Below are 27,487 nucleotides of genomic sequence, written 5' to 3'. Positions count from 1 at the left end.
TGCAATGCCACAGGAGATCCACTAGTAGCATATTAAATTTGCTATGAAAGTCATAGACTCCTTACTTGGGCATCACAATTCTGGAACACACAATTACATCCACATGGTTCTACTACTGGATGAAACTGCATATACTCCAGAAATTGTAGATCCACATACTTGTACTGACAGCATCACTAATACACTGAGGAAAATTTTCTTTGTCCTGTTTTTCTGCTGGGAAAGCCATGGGAGATCCACCAGTTTTATGAATCAACGATAGTATCAAAATAGTCACAGAACTCTAAACAAGGTGAATCCATCTTTATTAATTATAAAGTATACCAATTGGCCACAGAGAAAAATGTTGAGCAGCATCAACTCTCATTCTGTTTGAGTGCAGTTGCCCATGTGTCAGAAGAAGGTGGATGCGGGAAGACCCAGCCCTGGGGAATACTGCTTCCATCAGGATGATCTCCTGGCACAAGATATCGATCCCATTCTTGTCTAATAGGGAGAAAAAGAAAAACATAAAATCCAAATACTGTAGTCACCACACCCTATATCTTCAGAATTGCACCATTATGCGTTTATTCAAGTAGAAATTGGTCTGCCTGCTTGCATTACTCCCAAAGCAGATTTCAAACAGCACCTGCAGGATAACTGCACAGGTTTACCTCAATTCTTTTAAAAAGGTACCTGGACATGCCCCGATGTGCTGTAACTTGCAAGGCTACGGACCAGGTCCTGGAAGGTGGCAATGGATTGGGCGGTTAGTTTTTTCGGCTGCGCAGACATGATGGGCTGAATGGCCTCCTTCTGTAGTGTAATTTTTTCATGGTTTTTGACAGGGGCTAAAAGATTCTGCTTAATCTGAAGCAAAAAAAAGTCAACTGAGGAAAAATGGGATATCTAACAAAAATAAAACCAAATAAAAGCATAGCGACCACAATGGTACATTACTTGGCCGTTCCATTAGAAGGTGGGAAGGAGACAGCATGATCCATTGCATAAAGAAATAGGTGACTAGCATGACAACAGATCCTTTGGAAATTAACATTGAGCCTGGCAAATATTACTGAGCTTGCAAGTGACCCATCTGAAAAATAACAAATTTTTCAGGACAGCTGCTAAATGAATTGCTACAGAGAAATATCCTGGGAAGATTAACAGAAGTCTTTAGAGGTGATGGAGACCTTGCTTGGAAACCAGCGTCAGATGACTAACATTTTCCTTGTATAAACAGCTTGAGTTTTGGTGACATCATTACTGCCATTTAACATTACAAAGTAATCCCTTTCCTGTGGAAATTATAGGCCAATTTCTCTCTTCACCTTCAACTCCAAGGGACTAACAAAAATTATTGCGTTTAGCTGAAGAGGACTGTTTCCTTCCTCAGTTTATCCTATTATGCAGCAGGTGCTCCAATTTATAAAGCACATTTGGATGAAGTGATACCATTAAAAATCTCTGAATTGTGTGAAATATTCAAACAGTTTGAGTAAACATTCCTTTTGTTTTAAAGGTACCAACTACACACAATGACGCCAACATATCTGAAGGCTTCTGACATTAACATATTCATTAATCCTTACCTGATTTGCACAAGTACATGAGAAGAATGCTCAGCTTGCAGATAATATTGGCGAAATGGCTGTAATGGGTGGTCTGAAGGTAATTCTATTCAATGAAGTAAAGCAAACAAATCATTTGCCGTTTGTTGTTAAGTGTGTCATAACAGCAATGTTACTTTAAAACGTTGATCACATTAATTTAGTTTGGTGTTTCACTGAGGCTTAAACCCTCAGAATCTCCCCTCCTTGCATTATTTTAATTCCCCCCCCCCCCCTTACACCAAGGAGCTCTTTAAATAAGGTTCTTTTAAAAACAATAAGGTGGAACAAATATTACTTGATGTAAGGCTAAATACACAACAACCCAAATCCTTATAAAGACTGTTAAAACGTGAAAAGGTCCTGTTAAAGTATCACTTGCCGCAAAAAAAAATTTTAAAAATGAACATAACTTAATAGAACAAAATTCTATCTCTGATCTCTTCAAAAAGTGGTGAATTATTCAGAATGCCAGCAACAGAGACAATGGTTGACTGTTAATCCCCATTACTTTCATTAAACATCTGTACGCATAATATTTGAGCTAGCGTAACCAAAAGAAAAAAATCTCAGTTTAGCAATTTCTCCACAATCAGTCATGAAACACTCTTCATTACAAGGGATATACAGTACTGTCTCCCTTGAGCAGACACAGGTAGGATAAAATTGTTCTCATGTATGTTAACTCAGTGAGTGCCACAATTCTGCAGTCCTGCAGTGACCAGGATCTGCTGCTTGTTAGCAAAACAACAGATCTCAATTGGCATCGATGAACAGAAAATAAGCAAAATGGCTTTGGCTATAAGTTTATTTCACGGGCACAATACGTTTTAGTTAACTATTACCATGAGCCCATATAGTAGGAAATCATGTAGCAACATAGATGATGCTCACTCAAAAGACCAAATTATTTGAGATCCCCATAAATTAACAGTAATGATATCAGTAATTTAAGTTGTAAAATAAAATTGCTGTGCACTCCTACACTTCTGCAATTTGATGCAACTCCAACTTAACACTCAGTAGCGCATATTGTGCCCCAGAGGAGACTAACGTTCCATTAAAACCTCCTACCTTGGTGCTCAAACCAATTGCTCATTACTCAGAATATTCTCAGATCTGAAGTTAGTCATGTAAATCAAAATAAATCCACACTATGTGGCACCAACAGTTCCACAGTGGGCCCAGAACCAAAACATTCTGTCTAACATTGTTTACAAAATTTTAATACAGAATGTATATTTTACTATACATTACAACAGTGACTACATTTCAAAATACTTAGTTGACTTTAAAGAGTTTTGAAAATCCTGAGGCGCTGGAAGGTGCTGTATGAATGCAAGTCTTTCTATTATTGGTGGCCTGGATCTCATCTATAGCTACATTTAACAACCATACAGAAACCATCCAAGGGAATAACTTTACAAAGCAAAATACTGCAGATCCTGGAAATCACACAAAAATGTTGAAAATACTCAGCAGGCCTTGCAGCATTTAAAAGAAAATTTAAAAAATGAACATAACTCAATAGAACAAAATTCTATCTCTGATCTCTTCAAAAAGTGGTGAATTATTCAGAATGCCAGCAACAGAGACAATGGTTGACTGTTAATCCCCATTACTTTCATTAAACATCTGTACGCATAATATTTGAGCTAGCGTAACCAAAAGAATTGAAGAAAGAGTTAACATTTCAGGTTGATGATCTTACGTCAGAGTACTGATGAAAGGTCATCGACCTGAAACATTACATTTGCATAATTTTATGTTGGGCTTCAACTACTAAATCCTCAGTAGGACAACGATTAGTTATTTAACTTGCTTGTTAGAACAATGCAGTTTTTTTAAATGGAAAAACTGGCTATTACAAATACCTGGATCTCCAAACATCATGGATTCCACTTCGCGTTGCTGTTTCTCTAGTTTTTCTCTCTCTTTTTTCAGCTTTTTCTCATTTTCTCTTTTTCTTTCTTCTTCTTGTTCTCCTTCCAGCATAACTCTTAAGGCTCGCTCTTCTGCATCATACACGTCACTGCGCTTTTTAATTAGCTTTCTCAGTCTCTCGACATGATGTTCAAAGGTTTCATCAGCTGAAGGAGGAGGTTGAACACCTGTACAAGCAACACTTATCTTTTGAGTCGTCAGATTGATTTACTTGGTTACAGATTGAACTTTTAGGCATACCTTAAGAAAATGTGCTCATCAGTTTGAGTCTTTATTTAGCAAACTTTTAACATCCAGAACAGTGTAACCTAGTACCACAAAATTAAAGGTTCAGAATTTATCAAAGTTTATGGGTTTATTCCACCCAAGTTACAGAGTGGGAACTGGAAGTATAAAACAGCGCTTCTGCAAAGAGTGACAAGAACTGTTCCTGTTTCAGTCTTGCACTAGGCTAAAATCCATCCGAATACAATTGTTACTCAATCAGGTCAGAGTTTCCATATAGTAGAATATTCAAAATTCACAGCATCTCATCTTCAATGTACTTGTCCAAAATCAGATCAATGTCATTTTTCTAATCTTAGCCTATTTGTAGAGTTAGTGTTCATATTCACAAAAGTTGCATAAAATCACAAACTAAATGCTTCATCAAACACATTTTTTCCTTAAATAGTGTAAGGTCCCTAACTTTGAAAGTTGAATACCAGATGTAGATAAATATTACTGATAATATATAATATTTAGTTCCAAAAGAGGATAAATACTTAATATTCAGCAAAGGACACAATAAAAATATTTGCAGTATGAAGTTTAATTCAATGAAAAAGTGGTATAACCACGTTTTGCCACCTAGATAACTGGTAGTCAAGGGATTGAAGATTAGAGACGACCAGTACAGGAGTCCACCACAGTCTACGGTCTACAGGATCCTTTGGAAGAAGCAGGATTAATGAGGATTATTTTGCACAAAATACAGCAAAGATTAAGGTACTTGCAGGATGATTTCTTTGTGCTAAATCTCCTTTTCTCATCACTAAACGTTTGCTGCTCTTAAGATGCACTGGAGTTAAAAGTTCCAATGCAGGGGCACAACATTCTAAGGGCACAAGCATCAACTTGCTGTGTTCTCTGCAGTACAGTCATTTTGCAGTTTCAACACTTGAAAGCAATCAGTACTTGGGTGAAAAATATATCAGTACATATTTTTTGTATGTATTCTGGTACCATGTTCGCAGGAAGCAACTGAAAGAACAGAAAACTTGTGAAATTGGCTAGTTACTGCTGAGATTGAGTGTTTTGCTGACATATCAAGGAATAAACTTACAGTATTTTGTAGTCTAATGCATGTTTTAACCATGGTTCTGTAAAACAATGTAAACTCTGTGTTGCAACCCCATGTGTGAATAGGTAATAATGTTCTGTGGGAAATGATCTGCAGAATAGCAAAATAGAGTAGTTGAGGCAGAGACCATTGTGTCTTTTAAGAAAAGAGTAGATAAACATTTCATAGAAGAAATATGAGGCAATAGGGAGAGCAGTAGGATTAGTTCTGGATTGCTTAAGCAAAGAACCAACACAGACAAAATGGGCTGATTACTGGTCTTCTGTGCTGTAAACTTGTATCGTTCTATTAGCAGTGCTGTACAAAACCTTTCAACTGATATTGAGCTCCTGACAGTCTATCAGTGTAAAGTTGCTGGCTGTCACACAACAGTAACATAGGTGAAGCAGCAATCCCAGGCCCTGTGGAAAAGGTTTATTGAAATAAAGTTGAAAATACATGCCTGTACGTGAACCACTCCCTTCTTACCAACTCACCTTTTCTAGCTGCAGCTTCCTTCCTCAGTTTCCGCAGCTTCTCAATTGCCCGCAGGATATCCACTAGTCTTTTTGCATCTGCCTGTTTTTTCCGCACTTCTGACAAGACACTGTCTGCTGCAGCTTTCAGTTCACGCTCCTACAAACCAAAAACACAAAAGTAAATCTAGTTGCTCTGAACAACAGAATATTCAAAAGTACTGCAAGTGTATATTAGAACACTTCTTTTATTCATTCATGGGATGTGGGCATTGCTGACTAGGACAGCCCAAGCCAGCATTTATGTTCCACTTGAGCCTCCTCCCATATTTCCTCATTTAATTCCATCATCGTAACCCTCTATTCCTTTCTCCCTCATATGCTTGTCTAGCTTCCTCTCAAATGCACTGATACTATTTGTTTCAACCACTCTCTGTTAAAGCAAGTTTCACATTCTCGTCACTCTTTGCCTAAAGAAGTTTCTTTTGAATTCCCTATTGGATTTTTTGGTGACTATCTTATATTGATGGCCTCTAGTTTTTCTTCTCTTCCCCACAAGTGGAAACATTCTCTGTATCCACTCCATCAAAACCTTTCATAATTTAAAGACCTCTATTAGTTACCCCCTCAGCCACCTTTTATTCCCAAGAGAAAAGAGACCCAGCCTGTTCATCCTTTTCTGATATGTATACCTACGCATTTCTGGTATCATCCTTGAAAATCTTCTTTGCACCCTCTCCAGTGCCTCTATATCCTTTTTATAATATGGCAACCAGAACTGTACGCAGTACTCTAAATGTGATCTAACCAAGGTTCAATATAGGTTTAGCATAACCTCCAACTTTTCACGACTCTGCATTTGTACTTCAAGATCCCTTTGCTCCTCTATCCCACCTAGACTTGCACCTTCCAAGTAATACGTGACCTCCTTATTCTGCCTACCAAAATGTACTACCTCACATTTATCGGTTTTGAACTTCATTTGCTAACTATTTGTCCAGTCTGTAAAAATAAATGCCCTCCTGTAATTTGTTGCAGTCCTCCTCAGTATTGATTAGCCCCCCAAATTTGGTGTCATCCACAAATTTAGAAATTGTGTTTTTGATTCCAAAGTCCAAATCATTGATGTAAATTGTGAAAAGCAGTTGTCGCAGCACTGATCCTTATGGAACACTACTTCTCACCTTCTGCCATTTGTCCTCTGATTCCGCATTCTCTGAACTTATTCATTAATCTCTTATGGTACCTTCCCGAAGGCCTTTTGAAAATCCAGATAAATTACATGTACTGCATTACCTTTGTCTACCCTCTGCTTCCTCCTCAAAATATTCAATAATGTTGGTCAAGAAAGAGTTTCCCTTTTGAAATCCATACTAACTATTCATTATTATTGTGACATCTCTTCCATTAATTGATCCAAGAAAAGTTATTGCAAATTCCACATCTCCATTGGTTTATAGAATTATCAGGTATGGTTGCCGACATTTTTTTAAAAAGTGTAAGTGCTGTGCTGCAAGTGAAAATTGTCATGGTTTTCTGAAGGCTGCCACCTTTGGGTCTCAGTAATAGTGCAAGCACTTCATAGGTTTGCTAAATGGCCCCAGCAATTCCTTAATTACCTACTTCACGTATTCATTTACTGCACCAACAATCCTTGTGACTTCTGTAAGCAAAATGCTCATGTGAGAATGACGAAGTGCTAACAGAACTCCAACTGAATCAGTTTCTTAAAAGTCCTAAGGTGGGCTGCAAAGTTAAAACTGTTACTGATAATTCGTCAATTCTCAGTGTTAATTTTACTCCAAAACCATAGCAATACAGTGGTATAACATACTTTCAAACCCATCACATTCATTAAGTTTTTGATTGTTGTTATATCAGGTTGTTATGTAAAGAAAGAACCAAAGATTATGGCAAAAACATCTTCTGGAAATTATTGTGACTACATACAACAGCGTAACATCCTGGAGTCTTAACCTCATTCTGACAAATTTCTACAGCAGCCATACATTCGCAGCAGCACAGTATTTCACACATATAGAAACTATTTAGCTTTAAAACAGATTTAAACCGGACAATTAATTAGATAACTTGTAACAAATCCCTGCACAGAGTATTTTGTACAATAAGTATGTCAGCAACTCTGTTAGCAAACGACAGGCATTTCCTCTTATTGCAACTTTAGCAGTCTTCTGAAAAACTGTATCAATATTGAACTTGTCCAGATTATATATATCTCCATGTTTAAACTACTGAACAAATTGTTTGTGTGCTACAGGCGCATCCATATTATACCAAGGATTCGGCAGCTGAACCAACTGCAAATTTATCAACTGCCTGTATTTTATCCAGATTAGAGATGGCTTTGTGGTTCTGAACTACACAATCCACAAGCTACTTGTTTCCATCTCTGTGCTGAGAAGCTGCCAGGATGCAACAACTGCCCTTTATACATCTAGACTAGCAAATAGAAGAATCTGCCTAGTTGGTCATTTCTGATTATGAAGTGGACCTCGGTGCAATCCAATACTGGCTGAGAATAGAACTGGGCTTTGCTGTGATGCCCCACACAGCCAACTAATTGACTCGCAATTGCCATCAAGGTTCACACATTGAAAATAACCACTAAGCAGCTGTCTGCACCTGAGGAACTACATCACAGTGCAATCATCTGAACATGTAATGAACAAGGCCATCCTCAATATTCTTCTGGTTATCAGTTCTGAATGGCCAGCAGTGAAATTTAACACATTTACAGCACTGAATAACTGACAAACAAATCTATGTTTGTACTGACCTTAGTAAACAATATATTTTTCTAACTTGCTGGATCTTACAATTGCTAGGATCTGAAAATCACTATGCCCTGATCACATACGCAACATAATAAAGATACGATTAAGTACCCTCTTTTTATCTTCAACTTCTCGGACACGCTTCATTCTCCACTCATCAATTTTTGCTTCTTTTTCTGCTGCCCTTTCTGCCTCCTCTTGTTTTTCTAAGCGCCACTCTTGCTTCTTCCTTTGAATGCTGCTTCTTTTCTTCTTGATTCTTTCCAGTTTCTTTTTCACAGCATTGAGGTAGTCGCCATCACTTAAAGTCTTTAATTTTACCTGTAAAGCAGTCTTTATTTCAATTGCTTTTAGATACGATTCACTCCAAACTGCTTCATTTTCTACATTATGCCTTAACTGTTGGCATAAGGCAGTAAGCTCAGTCACAAGTTTACAAGCACTTAGTACAGATTCCTTTACTTCACTAACTAACGGGAAAGATTTAGGCTTTTTAATCTTACAAGACTGCAACCTACGTTTTGACAAGAATCTCATAAGCCATAACTCATCTTGTTCTTTTAGAGGCTCATTACATTTAAAACTTTGAGAAAACTGGTCTGGTGATGGCCTTCTGGTCATTGAGTCATTTCTATGTAGTTGTTCCACACTGACATCTTTCAGGCTTTGAGAGAAATCAGGAACATTGGGCCACGGTGTTTCCATTTTTTCATTGTTCGACTGCATGCGGTGTTCATTTCTCCAAGAGGATATCTCCCCAGATGAATTTGGAAAGTTCTGTTGATTACTATGGATGTTGTGGCTATGATTTATTAACTGAGAACTCTGAGGCCCATATCCAGCAGGTAAATTAAGAATTCCACCAGGAAGCAAGGTATGGTTCTGGCAGGAACTGTTCTCAGAATGGGAAGGCACGCTGTGGATGTGAGGTGGCACATTGTTGGCAACTCCAGCTCTCTCAGAGAAGAGTGCAGATTGCGCAGGATGTAAATGTTCCCGAAACGGATACTGTTGCTGAGAATCCAAGTGTTTGTGTTGATATGGTGGTTGAGGACAACGATACGGCTGTCCCTGCTGAGGGTATTGCTCCTGATACTGATGCGCTGAGCGGTCCTGATGTGAAAATCCCTGCGGGAGGCTAGCTTGGTCTCTGCATTCATATGCCTGCAGGTGGGGCAGATATTCCTTCTGCTCATGACCCTGTGGGAGGGGAGGGTAGTCCTGCAAGTGTGGAGGTTGACCTTGGTGGTCATGATCCCATGGGTGGGGAGCACGCTCATGTCCTTGTGAGTGGGGCATATGGTCCAGGTGCTGCTGACCCTGTGGGTGCGGTGGGAGGTCTCGGTGCTGCTGACCCTGTGGGTGAGGAGGGTGGTCTCGGTGCTGCTGACCCTGTGGGTGAGGAGGGTGGTCTCGGTGCTGCTGACCCTGTGGGTGAGGAGGGTGGTCTCGGTGTTGCGGACCCTGTGGGTGAGGAGGGTGGGCACGAACCCATGGCTGGGGAGGACACTGCAGGTGCTTATGTCCCTGTGGGTGGGGAGGGTAATTCCGCAGGTGGTCCCGGTGCCCCTGATCCCACTGCTGCTGCCGGCTGGGCTCTTCTACCGGTTCCACTCTGCCCATAGTCGCAGCCGGCCCTCCCGGGGCCTTTCTGTCGCCGCCGGATTGAAGGCAGGTCTCGGCAGGGGAAGCAGGCCGCCAGTCTCCCCGGGCCAGGCCTCTCTCCGGTATAGGGTAACCATGCTGCCGGGGGAAAGGAAACGCGACACTGGACTTCTCCTCACTCCTACTCCCAGAGTTATAAAAAGAGTCTCGGCCCTGATTCTGCGGGGTGAGAACCACAGTTGACGGTAGGGGTTGCCCATGGCGTCGCTCAGGAAGACCGGCATAAAATGGCGGCAGCCGCTCCATCGCTGCCCGAATCAGCCGGCGCCCTACGTCATCTGGTTGACAGCAGTGAGCGTCCAATCAACGCACAAGGGCGGGCTTTATCAGGCGCCAATCCGAATCGAGGCTTCAGCGCCCCCTGGAGCCAGGCAGACCAACCCCACCAGCAGGAGGCAAGTCCTCACATGACCACAGCCTCAGAAAGAAACCAAGATCAGAAATTGGACAGGAGTTGATCCCACTTAACTTCTTAACCATACACATGTTAAGTTGGTTCTACCATTCTGCACAGGCTTGGAAAACTCCACAGGAAGAAATACTTATAGCAGGTTGCTATTATGACCTTCATTGAAGCAAAACCAAGCCACTGCTCTTCAAATCCAACACATTTGTCAGTTTTTAATTTAACGCAAACAGCACAAAATGAAGTTAAAATCAGTCTTAATTTATATAGTTGATTCCATTTAATCTAATAACAACGCAGTTAATTAATTTCTACCAAGAATAAAAATATTACTTTGAGTGTTTTTAAATCAGCGTTTCCAAAATGTGTTAGAAAATGCTAAATATGGTTAATCATAACAGTAATTTTGTGATTTAGCTTCTTTAAAATTAGGAGGTCAAGGGCAGCAGACAAATGAGAACACCACTACCTGCAAGTTCCCCTCCAAGCCACACACCATCCTGAGTTAGGACTATATTGCGTTCCCTCACTGTCGCTGGGTCAAAATCCTGGAACTCCCTTCCTAACAGCACTGTGGGAGTACCCACATCAGATGGGCTGTAGCGCTGCAAGAAGGCAGCTCACCACCACCTTCTCAAGGGCGATTTGGGATGGGCAACAAATGCTGGCCTTGCCAGCAATGCCCAGATCCCATGAAAAAATTAAAAAAGGAGCATTTTGGCAAGTAGATCTTTGCTATCCAAAATTTCAAATATAAATTGGCACGAGGATTTCCTGGAATACTGACAAAATATATCTGGTTGAAAAGAGCACAGAGATGCCAGGCAACTGAAAGTAAGACTTAAGGGTTTGAAACTTTGCAAGGGATAAATCTGAATGTACTGAAGTTTCCAGTACATTGATTGAAATACCATATTCGATAACATCTAAAGTTTTATAGACATGAGTAGTAACATAGGACAGGGGGACGTCATTTGGCCCCTTGAGCCTGTTCAGCGGGATTATGGCTGATATGCAACCTATTCCATAGTAGTTTCAATACAAGCAGTACCTGGATGAAGTAGGATCAGTAAGAAGCTCAATGAGCACACAGGATAGTTGTTAACATTTACAGGTATCAGTAAAAACAATACTTCTATTGGTTTTGGGAGATTTTGCACATGCATAGGTGTGAGGAACAAATTTTAGCTGTCCTATATAGTCATTGTCTGAATCAACTATGCAAAGGATACGATTGTTAAGCATTGCTACAGAATGAACCTTCATGGTGATTGATTTTGTTGAACATGAAACTTCTTTTCCCTAAGATTTATTCCCAATACATTGCACTATGGAATAAACAAAACACTGGCATCCCATTAACCTAGGTTATAATCATTACCTTCAGTGTGCCTGAAGATGAAGTACTTGGGTTACTCATATCGAAAAGCATCATGCCCTTTTGCAAGTGTTTGAAGGTGGGTCTCTACTAAAAAAAAATTTAAATCTGCTGGTAGGGTATATTTGATCAATGTATCCACTTGATTATCAGTCATATTGTCCTCTGGGAGGTATGAATGAATCGGCAGGTTCAGCAGAGGGGGTTGGTGTATAGCTGATCAAAAGGGTCTCTGAATCTTGTCCAATTTATTTATAGTCATGGGCATGAAATGCATACTGTTTGTCACATCTCTCATTGGCCTTTTTCCTTGAAGAAGGATTGATACATGTTTTTCTAATTCCTCGTCTCCATGGCTTGTGTATAAGATTTATCATTAAATTTCCTTAGTTTAGAGGGAATAAAACTTTTAAAGATGTGTTACAGTTTGGGTTTTTATTAAACTAGTTTGTTAGTAATTCCCATAAACTGAGTTTGTCTCCTACAACCCAGAAGCTGAATCTTTTCAATAATTTGCTCTTAAAAGAAATTGGTAGCAAACCCATAAACAATTAAAAGTACCCTACTTGCAGGAATCTGCTTAATGAATTAAATGTAGTTCTGCATTAAGCTATTCACCTCACTTTGGAGTGCAGGCATTAAACATTTACCAGACTGAAGCAACTGGATTTTGTTGGCAGTCAAACAGAAATCTGAGATAAAATTTCAAATATAATCTGCACAATATATGGGATGGAAAAGGAAGTAATATACTTGCGGAAGTTTTGCTTTGAATGATTCATATCAACATACTTTTTGTATCATGTTTGTAACCCACATATTAGGGCTTGGCCATGTGAGCCGCATGGAAGATGGCAGGATCCCCAAAGACACATTGTACAGCGAGCTCGCCACTGGTATCAGACCCACCGGCCGTCCATGTCTCCGCTTTAAAGACGTCTGCAAACGCGACATGAAGTCCTGTGACATTGATCACAAGTCGTGGGAGTCAGTTGCCAGCGATCGCCAGAACTGTCGGGCAGCCATAAAGGCAGGGCTAAAGTGTGGCGAGTCGAAGAGACTTAGCAGTTGGCAGGAAAAAAGACAGAAGCGCAAGGGGAGAGCCAACTGTGTAACAGCCCCGACAAACAAATTTTTCTGCAGCACCTGTGGAAGAGCCTGTCACTCTAGAATTGGCCTTTATAGCCACTCCAGGCTCTGCTCCACACATCACTGACCACCTCCAGGCGCTTACCCATTGTCTCTCGAGATAAGGAGGCCAAAGACAGGGAAACAGTGTTTTGACCATATATTTCTTTCTTATGGCAGAACCCAAACTAAACATCAGTGAGCAGGTTATTGCTTTGTAAGTGCCATCTTCCATCACTTTGCTGACCATCGAGAGGAGGCCGATGGTGCGGTAATTAGCTGGATTGGATTTGTCGTGCTTTTTGTGGATAAGACATACCTGGGCAATTTTCCACATTGTTAGGTAGATGTCAGTGTTGTCACTGTACTGGAACAGCTTGACTAGGGGCGTGGCTAGTTCTGCAGCACAAATCTTCAGTACTACAATTGGGATGTTGTCAGGACCCACAGCCTTTGCTGTATCCAGTGCCTTTATTAGTTTCTTGACAGCACATGGAGTGAATTGAATTGGGTGAAGATTGGCATCTGTGACGGTGGGGATCTCAGGAGGAGGCCGAAATGGATCCACTCGGCACTTCCGGTTGAAGATGGTTGCAAATGCTTCAGCCTTGTCTTTTGCAACTTTTTTGTAGTGGTTTCGTGCAACTGAGTTGCTCGCTAGGCCATTTCAGAGGGCAGTTAATCGTCAACCACATTGTTGTGGGTCTGGAGTTACATGTACGTCAGACCAGGTAAGGAGAGCAGATATCCTTCCCTAACAGGCATTATTGACATTTGTGACTTTGGTGGTTGTCAGAACTGACAATGAACAGGCAGATTCAGAACAATTTAAAGAAATAATGGAGACTTTTAGAAAAAGCACAGAAAGTTATATCCAGTTACACATTCGGAGAAGCATGTGTAATCCAGAACTGGTACAGAATCTGCAGCAAGGAAAATACCAGATGGCATTTTGTGTTCCATGTAATAAATTTGGGGGAAGAAATATTTTGGCGCAAAATACTTTAATGGGTTGCATTTTCTACCAGGGTGATCATAATTGAGTGTGCTGGACTTTACAAGAGCAAATTTTAGAAACAGGAGGAAGATGAGAGGAATTTTCCACCCTCCCTCTCCTGACATAGAGATATAGCACACAGGTCCCAGCAGCCCCTAACAAACGGCATACTTCATTTGTGAGCTTAGATGATGTACATCAGCTGTTCAGTTATGGAGTGCATTGCAGCTGAACCCAATCCCATCAGGCCCGATGACTAGATGTGCATTTGGAAGACAAGTCACTGACTAGCTATTAATAGCCCTGGAGATCTGAGGCAAATTGAGCAGGTTCCCTGCCATCCCAGCTGATGTTAGGGAACTTGAGTACAGAATCAAGCCTGTGACTTTCCAGACCCTGTATGATTCAGTGTCTTATTGGGCATATATTTGTCCATTTAGCCATCACAAGGGTTTAGGTTTTTGTTAAATCATTCCTTCTTGATTTCTTTTCATTTTCCTTTGTGTCTCCCACACTCCCGCACCCTCACATGGAAAAAAACAGGATGTGTTGAAACTACTACTTCAGTTAATCATAATCAATAAGTTTGTACATAAGATAACCAAACAACCCAGAACCATCAACACTGGGAAACATTAAGTGATAGTAAAAATGGGCAAGATTGTAAAGCCATTTCAAAATATGGAACTGTTTCCTTTTTTGGAGTTTTTTTTTTAATTCGTTCATGGGATGTCGGCATCACTGGCAAAACCAACATCTATTGCCCACCCCTATTCTCCCTTAAGATCGTGGTGAGCCACTGCTTTGAACTGCTGCGGTCCATATGCTGTAGGTACACCCACTCACAGTGCTATTAGATAGGAAGTTCAAGGATTTTGATCCAGCCCTGAGGAAGGAATGGTGATATATTTCCAAGTCAAGGTGGTGTGCAACTTGGAGGGCAACTTGCAGATGGTTGTGTTCCCATGCACCTGCTGCCCTCGTTCTTCTAGGTGGTAAAGGTCGCCAGTTTGATCTGCAGGTCATCTCTCCTACTCTTTTCACGATGGTAATATCCTCCACTAACATGACAGATTTCCCCAACAGATGTCTGTACCTTTCAGTTGAATAGGAAACCCATGTATTTTGTTCTTCCGATATTTTCAGCTTTTCTATGATACATTCACTAGACCAGTGTCCACAGCACATAAAACCTCTCAACTCACTTATGAATGTTGGAATCATGTAGTAGCATTTAGTACAGGACAGTGAAAATAGAGAGGCAGTGTATGAGCAATCAAATCCATTCCCATTATTGCTCAGAAAGTAACTGAGCTGAGTTTGAAGAGATGGCCTGTTGCTTATAGACAATTTTTCACAAGCAGGTGGATGTCAACAATAAGACTCAAACTGATATACTGAAATTAATATATCTCTTCAGGAATTGAAGCCACATATTTCAAAGTGATTAAACAGTGCACTAAGAAGCATTGCTGAAGACAACAGATGAACAAATTTGACTTGAAACCAAAGACTTCAACATTATGCTATGTCATTAAAGTAGCCACATCAGCAGCAAGTAAAGAGCAAATGTAGTTTGTTTAGTTACCAAAATTTAAAGCTGATGGTATACTATTACATAATTGAAATGGAGAACATAAAGGGTTTGGAGAAAATTATATTCCAGGAGCAAATTGGCATTTTCCCCTTGCATGTGGATTTTCAAGAGAAGCATGTATTCTTTAATACTTTAAAAATAATTATATGAGCAAGATCTTGTAAGCCTCTCGTGATTTTAAAATAACTCAAATCAAAGCAAGAGATGCTTTGCCATTAGAGACCAGCAGGATCTGACATAGAACTTAAAAAATGGGGCTCTGCCCTGGTACAGAAGTTATTGCAGACAGCATTATGCCTGTTCTCTTGATGAACATGGTAAACCTGAGGACTCGGCTAGAAGTTAATACACAATGAATTATAGAAAGATGCAGCACAGATGGAGGCCATTGGACCTGTGCTGTTGGACTATTCAACCCATCAACCTGGACAGTATTGGTGACAGCAATCCAATTGCAGAGATCTTATGGTCCTTGCATAATACATTAAAGGTGATCAGTTGTGACTCCAGCCTTCTAACTGGCCTTGCACTCAATAATGAACCAGCATTCTTTGGATGACAATACTGCCTTAAGTGTTTTGTTTGGACTTAAGTTGTTGACCAAAAAGGTGATGGAAAGTTAAAGACCAAATGCCAAGTGTGCCCACAATTAGTTTATTTTCTCGGATTATATTAGGATTCAAGGAGATAACTCCAGTTGAAGATTGAGCACCAGCAAAGGCCGGATGAGCCAAACGTCTGCCTCATGTGCTGTCATTGCTATGGTTCTTTTATACGAATTTGGATGGGATGGGGAAACCTCCAGAGCCTCATCATTTAAGAGAATGAGAGGATCAAGGCCAAATGTTTGAAAATATTTTAATGCCAAAATGACATTTTTCCCTGTCTTGGATTCATGAATTGCCTTATTTCATATAGTTAATTGAAGAGGAGATGGTGTTTTATCAAAAGATTAAAGTTGCTTAGTTCATTGATGGCTTATTAATGGGATTTGTATTTCCATGGACAAATTTGTGAACTATTAACGGATTATATGAATTCTGTCAAGTGCCACACTTGCATTATGTAGCTGGTCTTTGGTTATGTAACATTATCAATTGTATTTTTGAATGTAATGATATTTCTTTGAAAATCCCTGTTTCAAAAGGTATAAGCAAGTCAGGGAGCTTCCCGTTCACCAATTCTTCTGATTTCTCAAGTATGGAATGTATGATGGAATACACTCCACTTGCTTGGAATGGGTGCAGCTCCAACAACACTTCAGCTCGACACCATCCAGGAGAAAGCAGCCTGCTTGATTGGATTCCCATCCACCACCTTCAACATTCACTCCCTTCACCAGCAGTACACAGTGGCAGCAGTGTGCATCACATACAAGATGCACTGCAGCAACTCATCAAGGCTCCTTCGACAGCACCTTCCGAATCTGTGACCTCTACCACCTAGAAGGACAAGGGCAGCAGAAACGTAGGAACACCACCTGCAAGTTTCCCTCCAAGCCACACACCATCCTGACTTGGAACTATATTGCTGTTTCTTCACTGTCGCTGGATCAAAATCCCAGAACTCCCTTCCTAACAGCACTGTGGGAGCACCCACACCAGACAGATTGCAGCGGTTCAAGGAGACAGCTCATCATAACCTTCTCAAGGGCAATTAGTAATGGGCAACAAATGCTGCCTTGCCAGCAATGCCCACATCCCATGAAAGAATAAAAAAAAATTAAGTGCTTAATTTATACACTTTATTTATATAACCAGAAATTTACAATAATTCAGCTTCAAATCCTTTGGTTAATTTCTAAAGAATTAAAGTCAATCCTGTTTCTGGTCAGCAATAGCATAAAAGGAAATACAGAAAAATATGGTACAGATTTATTTCTTGTGCATAGTATTAAATGTATCTAAAACAGTGTTATGTATACTTTAGCACAAGCAGAATGAAAGCAAAATAGTGTCCAAACTATTGTAATTACGAATTGAAGCTGAAATCCCTGCAATACCTGTGTTAATAAAACCTGTTTATTGTTTAATTTCATTGACACTTGCTGTGTCCCCCTTTGCCTCAATTTGATTCCTAAATCTTGAATGCAAATATGAAATTCTAAATTTTAAAAAGAAACAATCGTTGTAATATGACCACAGCACATCTGGCCCAAAGACACAGCGAAATGGTCAGATGCATCAGGGAAAATTAAAGGGACATTCAGTAAGTTCTTCCGTTTCTTGCATAAGGGTGGGGGGTATCTTTTGTTCCTGAACAGTTACTGTAGCGAAGCAGCTGTTAAAAATTGTAACATAATAAACACATTTAGAAATGTGTTTACAATAAAATTCACAGACAGTATAGTGTCCACTGTACAAAGTTTTGCTATTTTACAAACACATGATCAGTTTCACTGGTCTGCTGAAATCATGTCGAGGGGGAGGAGACTTTCAGCCCTTTCCAAAAAGCTATTCTCTTTAAAGGGTAACTCTCTGGTAAGGGCAACGGTTATACATTTAAAATTAAATTAAATAAAAATAGCTTTAATTGTGAATGAGGCTCATCTTTGTACAAATTGCTCCAGATTGTGGTTGTTTAATTATTGGCGGCATCTGCTTGACGATGCCACCGATCATCTTCCACTCCAGAATCGTACTCTTCTTCAACAGACTCCTTAGATGGGGCTCTAAATACAAGAAAATATCTATTCAGTTAAGAATGATTTACTTGAGGAAACCGCGCGTTAAAAAAAGTCTTCCAAAATATTTGGCACAGCCGCAAAACATCTGCCAGCAAAATCTAAAATTTGGTCTCTTTCACCTATACATCATTTTCCTAAAATATTATTTGTAAGAGGCGAGGGGTTGCAATAGAAAGGATTTCTCATGCCCAATGTAGTGCTGCCAATCTGTAATCACCATTCATGATCAGATTCAGGTAAAACTTGATAAAAGTGTGTGGATTATTCCATGTTGATGCACTACAGTTGTCCTTTAGGCAAACAACCTAAAATGAGTCTACAGTAGAAGCAATGATCCAGTGCAAGTGTCAGTAACTCGGTGTTTTTTTCCCAAAAGTTTACACAAAATGGGATATGTGCAAAGTGGAGTGGAGGGGGCAACCTATTCCTATTAAGAACCAAGCCACAAGGTAAATGTTGTAGATGGAATTTTGTCAATGTGACAACCCACCCAAGACAACAAATGAAGTCTGAAAGAGCTAGCTGGTACAGTTACAAATGACTCGACAGGTTTGAGAACCAAGTTTTCCCCCTGGCCAGTATGTCAATACCAGAATGAACGTTCTTTCACCTTGGTTCTTCTGCAGATTATAGGGAACATTCCACTGCATGGCTCCTATTTGGCTCCAAGTCCTGCAGAACAATTTATCCAGCTTTCTGCTCTACAAAGTGGCCATCAGATCTAATTTATGACATTTGCCCAACGCAAATTCAACATGGAGTTTGAGAGAAAATGTACTGCTTCATTTCCTCAGGAACTCCACTCCATCTACTAAATCAATGAATGGAAAATCACACCATGGTAGAGCTATTGCTGCAAGAAAGGACTTGGCCAGTCTACCCCATATGCTTCAGGGGGAGAAGGGAAGAAAATAAATACAGTTTTATATTGAATAGGATTTGAGTTAACTGAAAAATATATTTCAAACAATAAAGGGAGGTGCTACTCAAAAGTCTCTAGGGAGATCACTGTGCTTGCAGGTATTCACAAGAAATGCCTCACAGACTATGAAGATGGCTGTTAGACTGTCCCAGGAATCTGAAATGGGTTTTGACTTGCTTCTGCCTTCCATCACAGCCTGGAAATGAGCCCTACTGTGCACATTGTGCAAGGGTTACAAATGGCGCATCCCAGTTTGTCAGGACTGACAGGCAAATGCACAAAGATCTAGATACTGCCACACTAGTGGCTTTCAGTGAGTTCACTGGGAAAAGCTGTACTCTTAGGAATCTGAAATGTGTTACTATCACCAACAATAATCTGGTTCTGTGGATAATCAAAAGCAGCTAGCAGTGTTAAATAGAAACTTTTACCCATCTTACAAGGGGTGCACTCCAAATTCAGCAGTACAAATGTGCAGAAAAGACCAGGAACACTCAAATTTTGTACCTCGAGGCAGATTGTCAGATATTCCCTTTATCCGGAGCTAAATGACCATTCAAAATTTACCGTATGTATCCAGGCGGTTTCTTTCCATCCACGATGTCTTTGTCCACTTCTACAGCTACAATGTCAGAATTTGGTACTTCAAACATTGGCTCCAACAGCAACTTCTCCTGAAAATATATTTTTCTTTTGTGAGTTTCAGTTTCACCTCACTGACCACCCCCCAACTGCAACCCTACCCCCCAAAAAATCAACTAACCATTTAAACCCTGAACTAGATTTGGTGCACGAAAAAACTTCTGAGCATTTCCCTTAATTCTAACTTGAAGGATAACTTCTTCTTTGATGCCCAATATCAAATATGCTCTAATATCTCCTTGCGTGGCTTGGTGTCAAATTTTATTTGATAACACTCCTGTGAAGTGCCTTGGGACATTTTTCTGTGTTAAAAGTGCGATATAAATACAAGTAGTTGTTGTTGCTTCCCGAACTCTGCTTTTCAAATAGAAGACTGAAATACCATGAAATATATCTTCTTGAGATTTCACAAAACTGCAGGGATATTAGAAACAAAATTAAAACCCTGTCACGCACTGCTTACTGTATACCTCACTACACTGTAATCTGCCAGTGAAGAATTTTAAGTTTGGATTTAAAATCTGCAACCAGTTGATAGATTTTTTTCGTTCTGACATTGAGCGGATACTCTAATCCAAACTATCCAGTCAGGAGGCTACATTTTCTGACACTATCCACCAACACCTCACGCTTAAATTAAGTTGTCAAAGAACAATAACTATGTACACTAGAACTTTTAGCAATGTTTTCAGCAACTTACCATGATTGACCTAAGGCCTCGGGCACCAGTCTTTCTTTCCAGAGCGAGTCGAGCTATAGCTCTCAAGGCATCCTCAGATACATTAAGATCACACTAATCAAAATGTTAAAAGTTAAAGTCAGTAAGACTAACAAAAACAAATATTCACGTCACAAATTATTGCCTCCAGACATAATTTTTAAGAAAATTGGTTAGATCCAAATTGTACATTCTCTAAATGAAAGCCTCAGGGGAACTTTCATTTCTTTCAAAAGGCAGGTTTATATTTAGAGTCATTTATGGCACGGAAGGAGACTATCTGGCCCATTTAAGTCCATACTGGCTCTCCACGCAGCTATCCAGTCAGTCCCACAACCCTGCTTAATCACTGTAGCCTTGCAACTTTATTTCCTTCAAGTGCCCATCCAATTTCCTTTTGAAATCATTGATTGCTTCCACCACCCTTGCAGTTCAAGTCTTTCAATTATTACGTATTACCCACTGTTTATCCAATAGCCTCTCAGATATCATTCTATGTGCATTTCAAGGAATACATTTTGTACTGATTCAGATAGTATACTCTTTCCATTTAAAACAAGGCTGAGAGGGCAATTTGTAATGTATCTCAATTGCATTAACTGGCAAGACAAATGTGCATTTAGATCATCAAACTGCCATTCTCAGCAAAAGCTGCCTAGTAAGGCCTGAAGCTTCAACAAAATGGACAAGCAGTAGCTAAAATCCAAATGTCATTTTTGTGCAATTTTACCAACTGGTTCCAGAAGCAAGCTACATACTTGCTTTTCCAGTAGCAGTGATATATCACACACATCGAGTTTTATGGGGAGATATTTGACATTTTAAAAAGCCAAGATAGAAATCATGCATAATTAAGGGATCAGCATGAAAGTTAACTATGAAAGACTTTAACCTCCTTAATTTTCAGCAGTGGTTCACAGATGGTTTAAATACTTTGAGCAAAATAAATAGCAAAGGAAATTGAGGAAATCTGCATTCCAATGAGGAATGCAAAAAATCATCCAAGGAAGTTATGTAAATTGACAAACAGGACAGTTAGATGGGCTGAGGGTCTTCCTTTCTTCCCTCTCACATTCCACATCCAGTGCAAACATCCAGATACAAGGAAAGCTACTACATTTATTCTGCAGAAAAGAACCGCTTCAAAATAAACCCCCGCTTTGACAAAAAACAAAGGAGAATGAGAAGAGTAGTAGTTCACACCTTATCCATACTAAACAAAGCCTGGTACTGTGGGACTACAGCGTTTCGAGGTTCTGTTAGAATTCGCACCAATGTGTCCTCATTTAGACTATGCAGTGGAACTATCACAGGCAGGCGTCCTACAAATTCTGGGATCATTCCAAATTCTATCAGGTCCCGGGCCTCGACATGGCGAAGTAATCGGTCCTTTTCTTCCAGTTCCTGGACAGTATTGTTATCGCCGCTTGTATTTGCTAAATCAGCAGCTGCTGCTGCTCTTCGCCCTTTGCCAAGGTTTGAAGGGGTTCCAAATCCAAGATACTGCAGAGAGAGAGAGAGAGAGAGAGAGAGAGAGAGAGAGAGAGAGCGTGTAAATGCCATGGAAGAAGCTTGCTAATGCATGTACATTTACAATGGCAAAAACAAAGAACTATTTTGCTAAATCTACTATTTTTTAAATCACCAGAATTCTGTTACAATAGTGAACAGTTCAGGTTGTCCCCATAAAGTACATTTATATGATTTAACTTCCCTTTGCTAAAATGCATTCCTAACCTCCCTAATGGCTAACTATGGGTGATAATTGGTGAGTACCTTGATTCTTCCAAGGTAACAGGCCATTTGTCCTTAAGTGTCATGACTTTGCCCTAGATGTATCATACATTTTGTTGTTACGCCTTCTGGGCCATTGACTGAGTAGTGAGTTCTTCTGCCTCAACCACTTGTCCAGGTTTTGTGTACTTGAATGATACCCTTGTACAGCATCTTACGAAGTTGCTGTTCCCCCTCACTTAGTCTAGAATGCCAGCTGAGGCAAGGTCCCAGGGTGTGCCCGCTGGTGTGAACTACCAGCTCCTTGGAGGCATAAGTAAGAGTTTCACAGCAGTGGGAGACCAGTGATTCTTGTCCACACCATTGCAGCCATGGATGTGCAGTGGACGAGGGTACAAAGGGACTACTCCTCATACTACACCAAACAGGACAGGACAGACGGAGGTGGAGATCCATAGCAGTTAAACTTTGGAAAGATGACACCATTGAACAAACCTCCCTAAGGTGTGCATTCATTTAAGGTGTTTAACTATGCCTAATGTGTCACCATCATCCAGCTGGACATAATACTCCAGCTGGGGCTGAACTAGTATTTTATATAATTTTAGCATAACTTTCTGGCTTTTGTACTCTATGTCTCCATTTATAAAGTCCAGGATCTCATATGCTTTATTAACTTGTCCTGCCGCCTTCAAAGATTTGTGTAAAAACACCTGCAGGTCTCTCTTAGAGCATCCCCTTTAAAATTGTACTATTTAGCGGGTAGTGTCTCCACTCATCCTTCCTACCAAAATGTCACCTCACAATATTCTGCATTGACTTTCATCTGACCACGCATTCCACCAATCTGTCTATGTCCTCTTGAAGTCTACTACTATCTTTCTCAGTGTTCACTATACTTTCAAGCTTCATGCCATCTGCAAATTTTGAAATAGTGCCCCATGCCCAAGTCATTAATGTATATCCATGTACACATCATCCTCTTTCATACAAAACAAAATCAATGCTTTATTTTATATGTATGGAAGTTATTTAAGGACAAGATCAAGCATAACTGTGGTAAAGTTAAAACCAAATAACCTGTCATTAACTGTCCATTATCATACACGGCCACTTGGGTAACTATTGAGGGTTTTAACCAGTAACAGTCCTTGTTTTAAAAGGAGGGCAAAAAGCACAACAGTGATTGCAGAGGGATGTGGCCAACAGAAATCTGATCCAGTCAATAGCAACCATTTTTCAAAGCTAATATGGAGAAGTCAGGGAAGCCTTACCTTTTCATTCTTTCTCCTGCTGATAATCCTATCCAGACCATTGAAAGCACCAGATGCCACAAATAAAATATTAGTAGTATCCACCTGAACTGTCTCTCCCCGCAATTTTCTTGAATTTTTTTCTGGAACATTTACAATTGTCCCCTCAAGCAGCTTCAGTAGTCCCTATGTGGAAAAAGAAATTCATTCTTTAAAAATATATATACCCAACATGTGAACTAATTTAAGCAGAATTTTTTTTTAATGCTTCAGCTGTTGCATTATCGCTACATTCCTAAGGCACCTCTAACTTAAATGAAAAAGAAACTAAAGTAGTCTAGTAACAGCCAGCATTTATAGAATAGTAGAGCACGAGGCATCCATTTGGCTCATCAAGTCTGCGCCTGCTATTCTGAAGAGGAATCCAGATTGTCCCATATCTGAGCAATTTTTTCTCCTTCAAATAATTTATCCAATTCCCTTTTGAAGGCTACTATTGAATCTGTATCCACCACCGTTATCAGGCACTGCATTCCAAATTCTAACCAAAAAGGTTTTTCCTCGTGTTGCCTCTGGTTCTTTAGCCAATCACTTTAAACTCTGTGCCCTCTGGTTACTGACCCTTCAACCACTGGAAACAATTTCTCTTTATTTACCCTACCTAAACACTTCATGATTATCACCACCACTGAGATGTCCTCTTAGCATTTGCTGTTCCAAGGAGAACAACCCCAGCCTCTCCAGTCTATCAAAGTAACTGTAATCCTTCATTTCTGGAACAATTAGAATAAATGTGTTCTGTACCCTCTCCAAAGCCTTCATGTCCTCCTAAGTGTGGTGCCCACAGCTGGACACAATACGCCAGCTGAGGCCGAACTAGTATTTTATATAGTTTTAGCATAACTTCCTGGCTTTTGTACTCTACGCCTCTATTTATAAAGTCCAGGATCTCGTATGCTTTATTAACTGCTTTGTTAACCTGTCCTGCCACCTTCAAAGATTTGTGTAAATACACCTGCAGGTCTCTCTTAGAGCATCCCCTTTAAGATTGTACTATTCAGCAGGTAGCGTCTCCCCTCATCCTTCCTACCAAAATGTCGCCTCACAATTTTCGGCATTGACTTTCATCTGACACGTGTCCACCCATTCCACCAATCTGGCTATGCCCTCTTGAAGTCTATTACTACCTTTCTCAGTGTTTACTATACTTTTGTGCCATCTGTAACTTTTGAAATAGTGCCCCATGCCCCCAAGTCATTAATGCATATCCATGTACACATCAACTGCACTGCACTCATTCACCCTTGCTGTTACCCCATCAAATAAACTCAATCAATCTAGTCAAAAATGATTTGCTCTTAAATTCACGCTGGCTCTTATATTAGTCCATGCTTGTTCAAGTGGCTGTTAACATTCTTTTGGATTATTCTTTCTAAAAGCTTCCCCATGACCAATGTTAAACTGACTGGCCTGCAATTGCCAGGTTTAACTCCTCTATCTCGTTTGAAAATATTATAGCCAGGAATATATAGTTCCTAGTCATGCCCAGTTGAAGCCAAGTTTCTGCCCAGGCCATAACATCATCTCTCCATTCTAATTAATAGCCAAAGCTTAGTCCATTTCTATTGTCCTCTGCAGACAAAAACTAAACCCAATTATTGCTGAAAACAGAAACATGTTGTCAAAGCTTTTCATCTTGGACTCATCAGGACAATCCGCAAGGGAAAATGACAACTTTATACTGCATGAGAAGGGAGTGCTGATTGGTTGGCAAATGATCTCTGATTGGTAGAGGCATTGACATGGAGAATGCACCAGTTTATGGTGACCGACAGTTAGCTGCCAAGCTTTGTCTGAAATTTAAACCAGGCAGTTTGACTCTGACTGGTCAAGGCACTGCCCTAAGGAATGAACCAACGAATGGTTGTCATTTATTTTGTTTACCTGAAGCAACGCAACAGGCCGTACCCAACCAGCCCATGCTTGCAAAACTCAAAACAGTGTCCAACAATGTGATTCTGTGATTGGACAACATTTGCTAAATAATCCTCAGTGTGCTAAGTATTACACTGACAACCAATTTAAGATTGTCAGTAGGGCGCGCAGTGTGGCGCATTTGCACATACTGGAAGCTACATATGTTAATACACAAGGCCCTATTCTTTTCTGTCAGAAAGAACATGTACAAACATTGTGCCTGTTTCAGCCAAACAAAATAAGTGACAGTCATTCACTGGTTCATTCCTCAGGGCAATGACTTGATCACAGTCAAGCTGCCTGGTTTAAATTTCAAACAAAGTTTGGCAGTTAGCTGTCAGTCTCTGTAAATTGGTGCATTCTCCATGCCAACACCTCTACCAATCAGAGTTCACTTGCCAACCAATCAGCATTCTCTTCTCATACAGTATAAAGTTGTTATTTTCCCTTACATTGGTATTCTTGCGGATTGTCCTGATGAGTGCAAGACGAAAAGCTTCGACAACATGTCTCGATGTTCAGCAATACTCAAGCTCTGTGCTACCAAACGACTATTAAAACCAATTAATTAATCAATTTATCACAAACAAACAGGTTGAAAAGTGTTGATCTAAAAACATTTTTCCACTCGCCTATCTGTTTAACTGAAATTTCTTACCACTTACCTGCTGAACACCTTCACCGCCCACATCACGTAGTTGATGAATCCCTGGCACACTGCCAATCTTATCTACTTCGTCCAAGAATACTATTCCTGTAAAAGAATGAATTAAAAGAATGAAGACAACAGCCAAAATGCATGTAAGGTCCCACAAACAGCAATTAGATAAATGACAAGCGCATCTATGCAGTGATGGCTGTGGAGTAAATGTTGGCCAGTACACCAGGAGATCTTCCTGAGCCTCTTTGAAAAGTGCTATGGAATCTTTTACGTCCACCTGAGCAGGCAGACAAGGCTGCAGTTTAATGCCTCATTCCAAAGACAACACCATCAATAATGCTATACCTCTCAGGAAGCCAGGTTATTTGCTCAAGGTTTTCAGTGGGGCCTAAACCCATAAACATCTGATTTCAACATCAATACCAAAGAAAATAAGGCTGTATAATTTATTTCCAACTCCATCAGGATGCAGCCAATGAGGTACTTTTGAATTTTAGTTACTATTGTAATATAGGAAACATGGCAGCCAATAGTTTTGGGGGAATGAATGTCTCCAGGAGGGTAGTGGGACTTGGAGAGAGAAAATGCCATCAAAAGGTGGACAAGCTAACATTTGAATTAGTCAACAGCATCCACAATCTGTAAGCCATGATGCAGCTGTAGTACAGAACAAGTCAATAAAAGAAAAACACAGCTTCAGGATTCAAGTCCCTGCCTTGAAAGGGTGTGGAGGACAGTCACAGGAGCTTTGATGATAGCAAAATGATTACGAAGATTCCCCATTTCTGATACTCTCAGGGGAAAATTTTGTTTTCCTTTTTAAATCCTGGATATTCCAAGAGAAATATTTTTAGTAGGAATTAACACTGCGATAGTGCAACAGCCAGTAAATGGAGTAAAATCTGGTGACCATAAGACTAGCAGGTCGTTAAAAACCCATCTGGTTCACTAATATTCTTTAGGGAAGGAAATTTGCCAAGCTTACCTGGTCTGGGCTGTATGTGACTCCAGACCCACAGCAACGGTTGACTCTTAACTGCCCTCGGAAATGGCCCAGCAAGCCACCCAGTTTTATTCAACAAGGGAGCTCACTGCCACCTTGTCAAGGTCAATCAGAAATGGGCAATAAATGCTGGCCTTGCCAGCAGTGCCCACATCCCGAAAATGGAAAAAAAGTTTAAGTTCTTGATCAGATAAAATAGTAGGAAAACCTGCCAGAGCATTGCCTCTGTTCTTTAAATTAGTTTAATCTCTCATGAATTTGCGTCGTATTTCTTTGCTCTGTATTTGCATTTGATCAAGCACTTTTTATTGCTAAAGATATTCTTAACTGAAAAGTTGCCAACATAAAAGGTAAAAGCTTCATCCACAGTATACCAGCAAATGCACTGAGTTTAATATGTCTTTTAAAGGGTGAAACAACCAAGGTCCTTGTATGATCGGAGAGAATCATTTTGAGAATGTAAAATGTTAACAACTGTTATGAATTTAATTGAATGAAATATCTGACAAAGAAAGCAGTACATAGTGATATGCTCTGAAGATACTAATTTTATTTATTTTAACTGGACAGCATGAATATTTCAATAAAAAAA

At 40.0% G+C, this 27,487-nt stretch overlaps 2 protein-coding genes across 3 annotated transcripts in view; both read right to left on the bottom strand.

Annotated features, from left to right (window-relative positions):
* Positions 1-288: 288 nt before the first annotated feature.
* pdcd7 (programmed cell death 7) lies at positions 289-10,079 on the bottom strand. Its single transcript, XM_068018024.1, has 5 exons — positions 8,240-10,079; positions 5,355-5,493; positions 3,467-3,703; positions 1,575-1,659; positions 289-486 (listed from the first exon to the last, which is right to left on the bottom strand). Exons 1-5 carry the CDS (start codon positions 10,037-10,039, stop codon positions 357-359), a joined length of 2,391 nt encoding a protein of 796 aa, XP_067874125.1. The 5' UTR covers positions 10,040-10,079; the 3' UTR covers positions 289-356.
* Positions 10,080-14,269: 4,190 nt separating this feature from the next.
* clpxa (caseinolytic mitochondrial matrix peptidase chaperone subunit Xa) overlaps positions 14,270-27,487 on the bottom strand; it is a 46,878-nt gene continuing 33,660 nt past the window's right edge. For both annotated transcript variants that reach the window (XM_068018022.1, XM_068018023.1), the window contains 6 exons: positions 25,897-25,985; positions 23,276-23,440; positions 21,471-21,770; positions 20,250-20,342; positions 19,475-19,581; positions 14,270-17,970 (listed from right to left, as the gene is read on the bottom strand). In XM_068018022.1, coding sequence (XP_067874123.1) covers positions 17,880-17,970; positions 19,475-19,581; positions 20,250-20,342; positions 21,471-21,770; positions 23,276-23,440; positions 25,897-25,985 — 845 coding nt within the window. In that variant the 3' untranslated portion in view covers positions 14,270-17,879. The remainder of the gene's footprint in view (positions 17,971-19,474; positions 19,582-20,249; positions 20,343-21,470; positions 21,771-23,275; positions 23,441-25,896; positions 25,986-27,487) is intronic.

The sequence above is a fragment of the Heterodontus francisci genome, chromosome 38 (genome assembly GCF_036365525.1).
Source record: "Heterodontus francisci isolate sHetFra1 chromosome 38, sHetFra1.hap1, whole genome shotgun sequence".
NCBI lineage: Eukaryota > Metazoa > Chordata > Chondrichthyes > Heterodontiformes > Heterodontidae > Heterodontus > Heterodontus francisci.
Note: the sequence above shows the minus strand (reverse complement) of the source record. Positions and strands in the feature narration are given on the sequence as shown.

What these genes read in the sequence shown, in the direction of transcription:
- pdcd7 (XM_068018024.1), bottom strand. Translation starts at nt 10,039, where the DNA reads ATGGAGCGGCTGCCGCCATTTTATGCCGGTCTTCCTGAGCGACGCCAT. An exon ending in AAGTTGAAGATAAAAAGAGG is followed by an intron (nt 5,494 to 8,239) that starts GTACTTAATCGT and finishes TTTGGTTTGTAG; the next exon opens with GAGCGTGAACTGAAAGCTGC. An exon ending in CATGATGTTTGGAGATCCAG is followed by an intron (nt 1,660 to 3,466) that starts GTATTTGTAATA and finishes TTCATTGAATAG; the next exon opens with AATTACCTTCAGACCACCCA.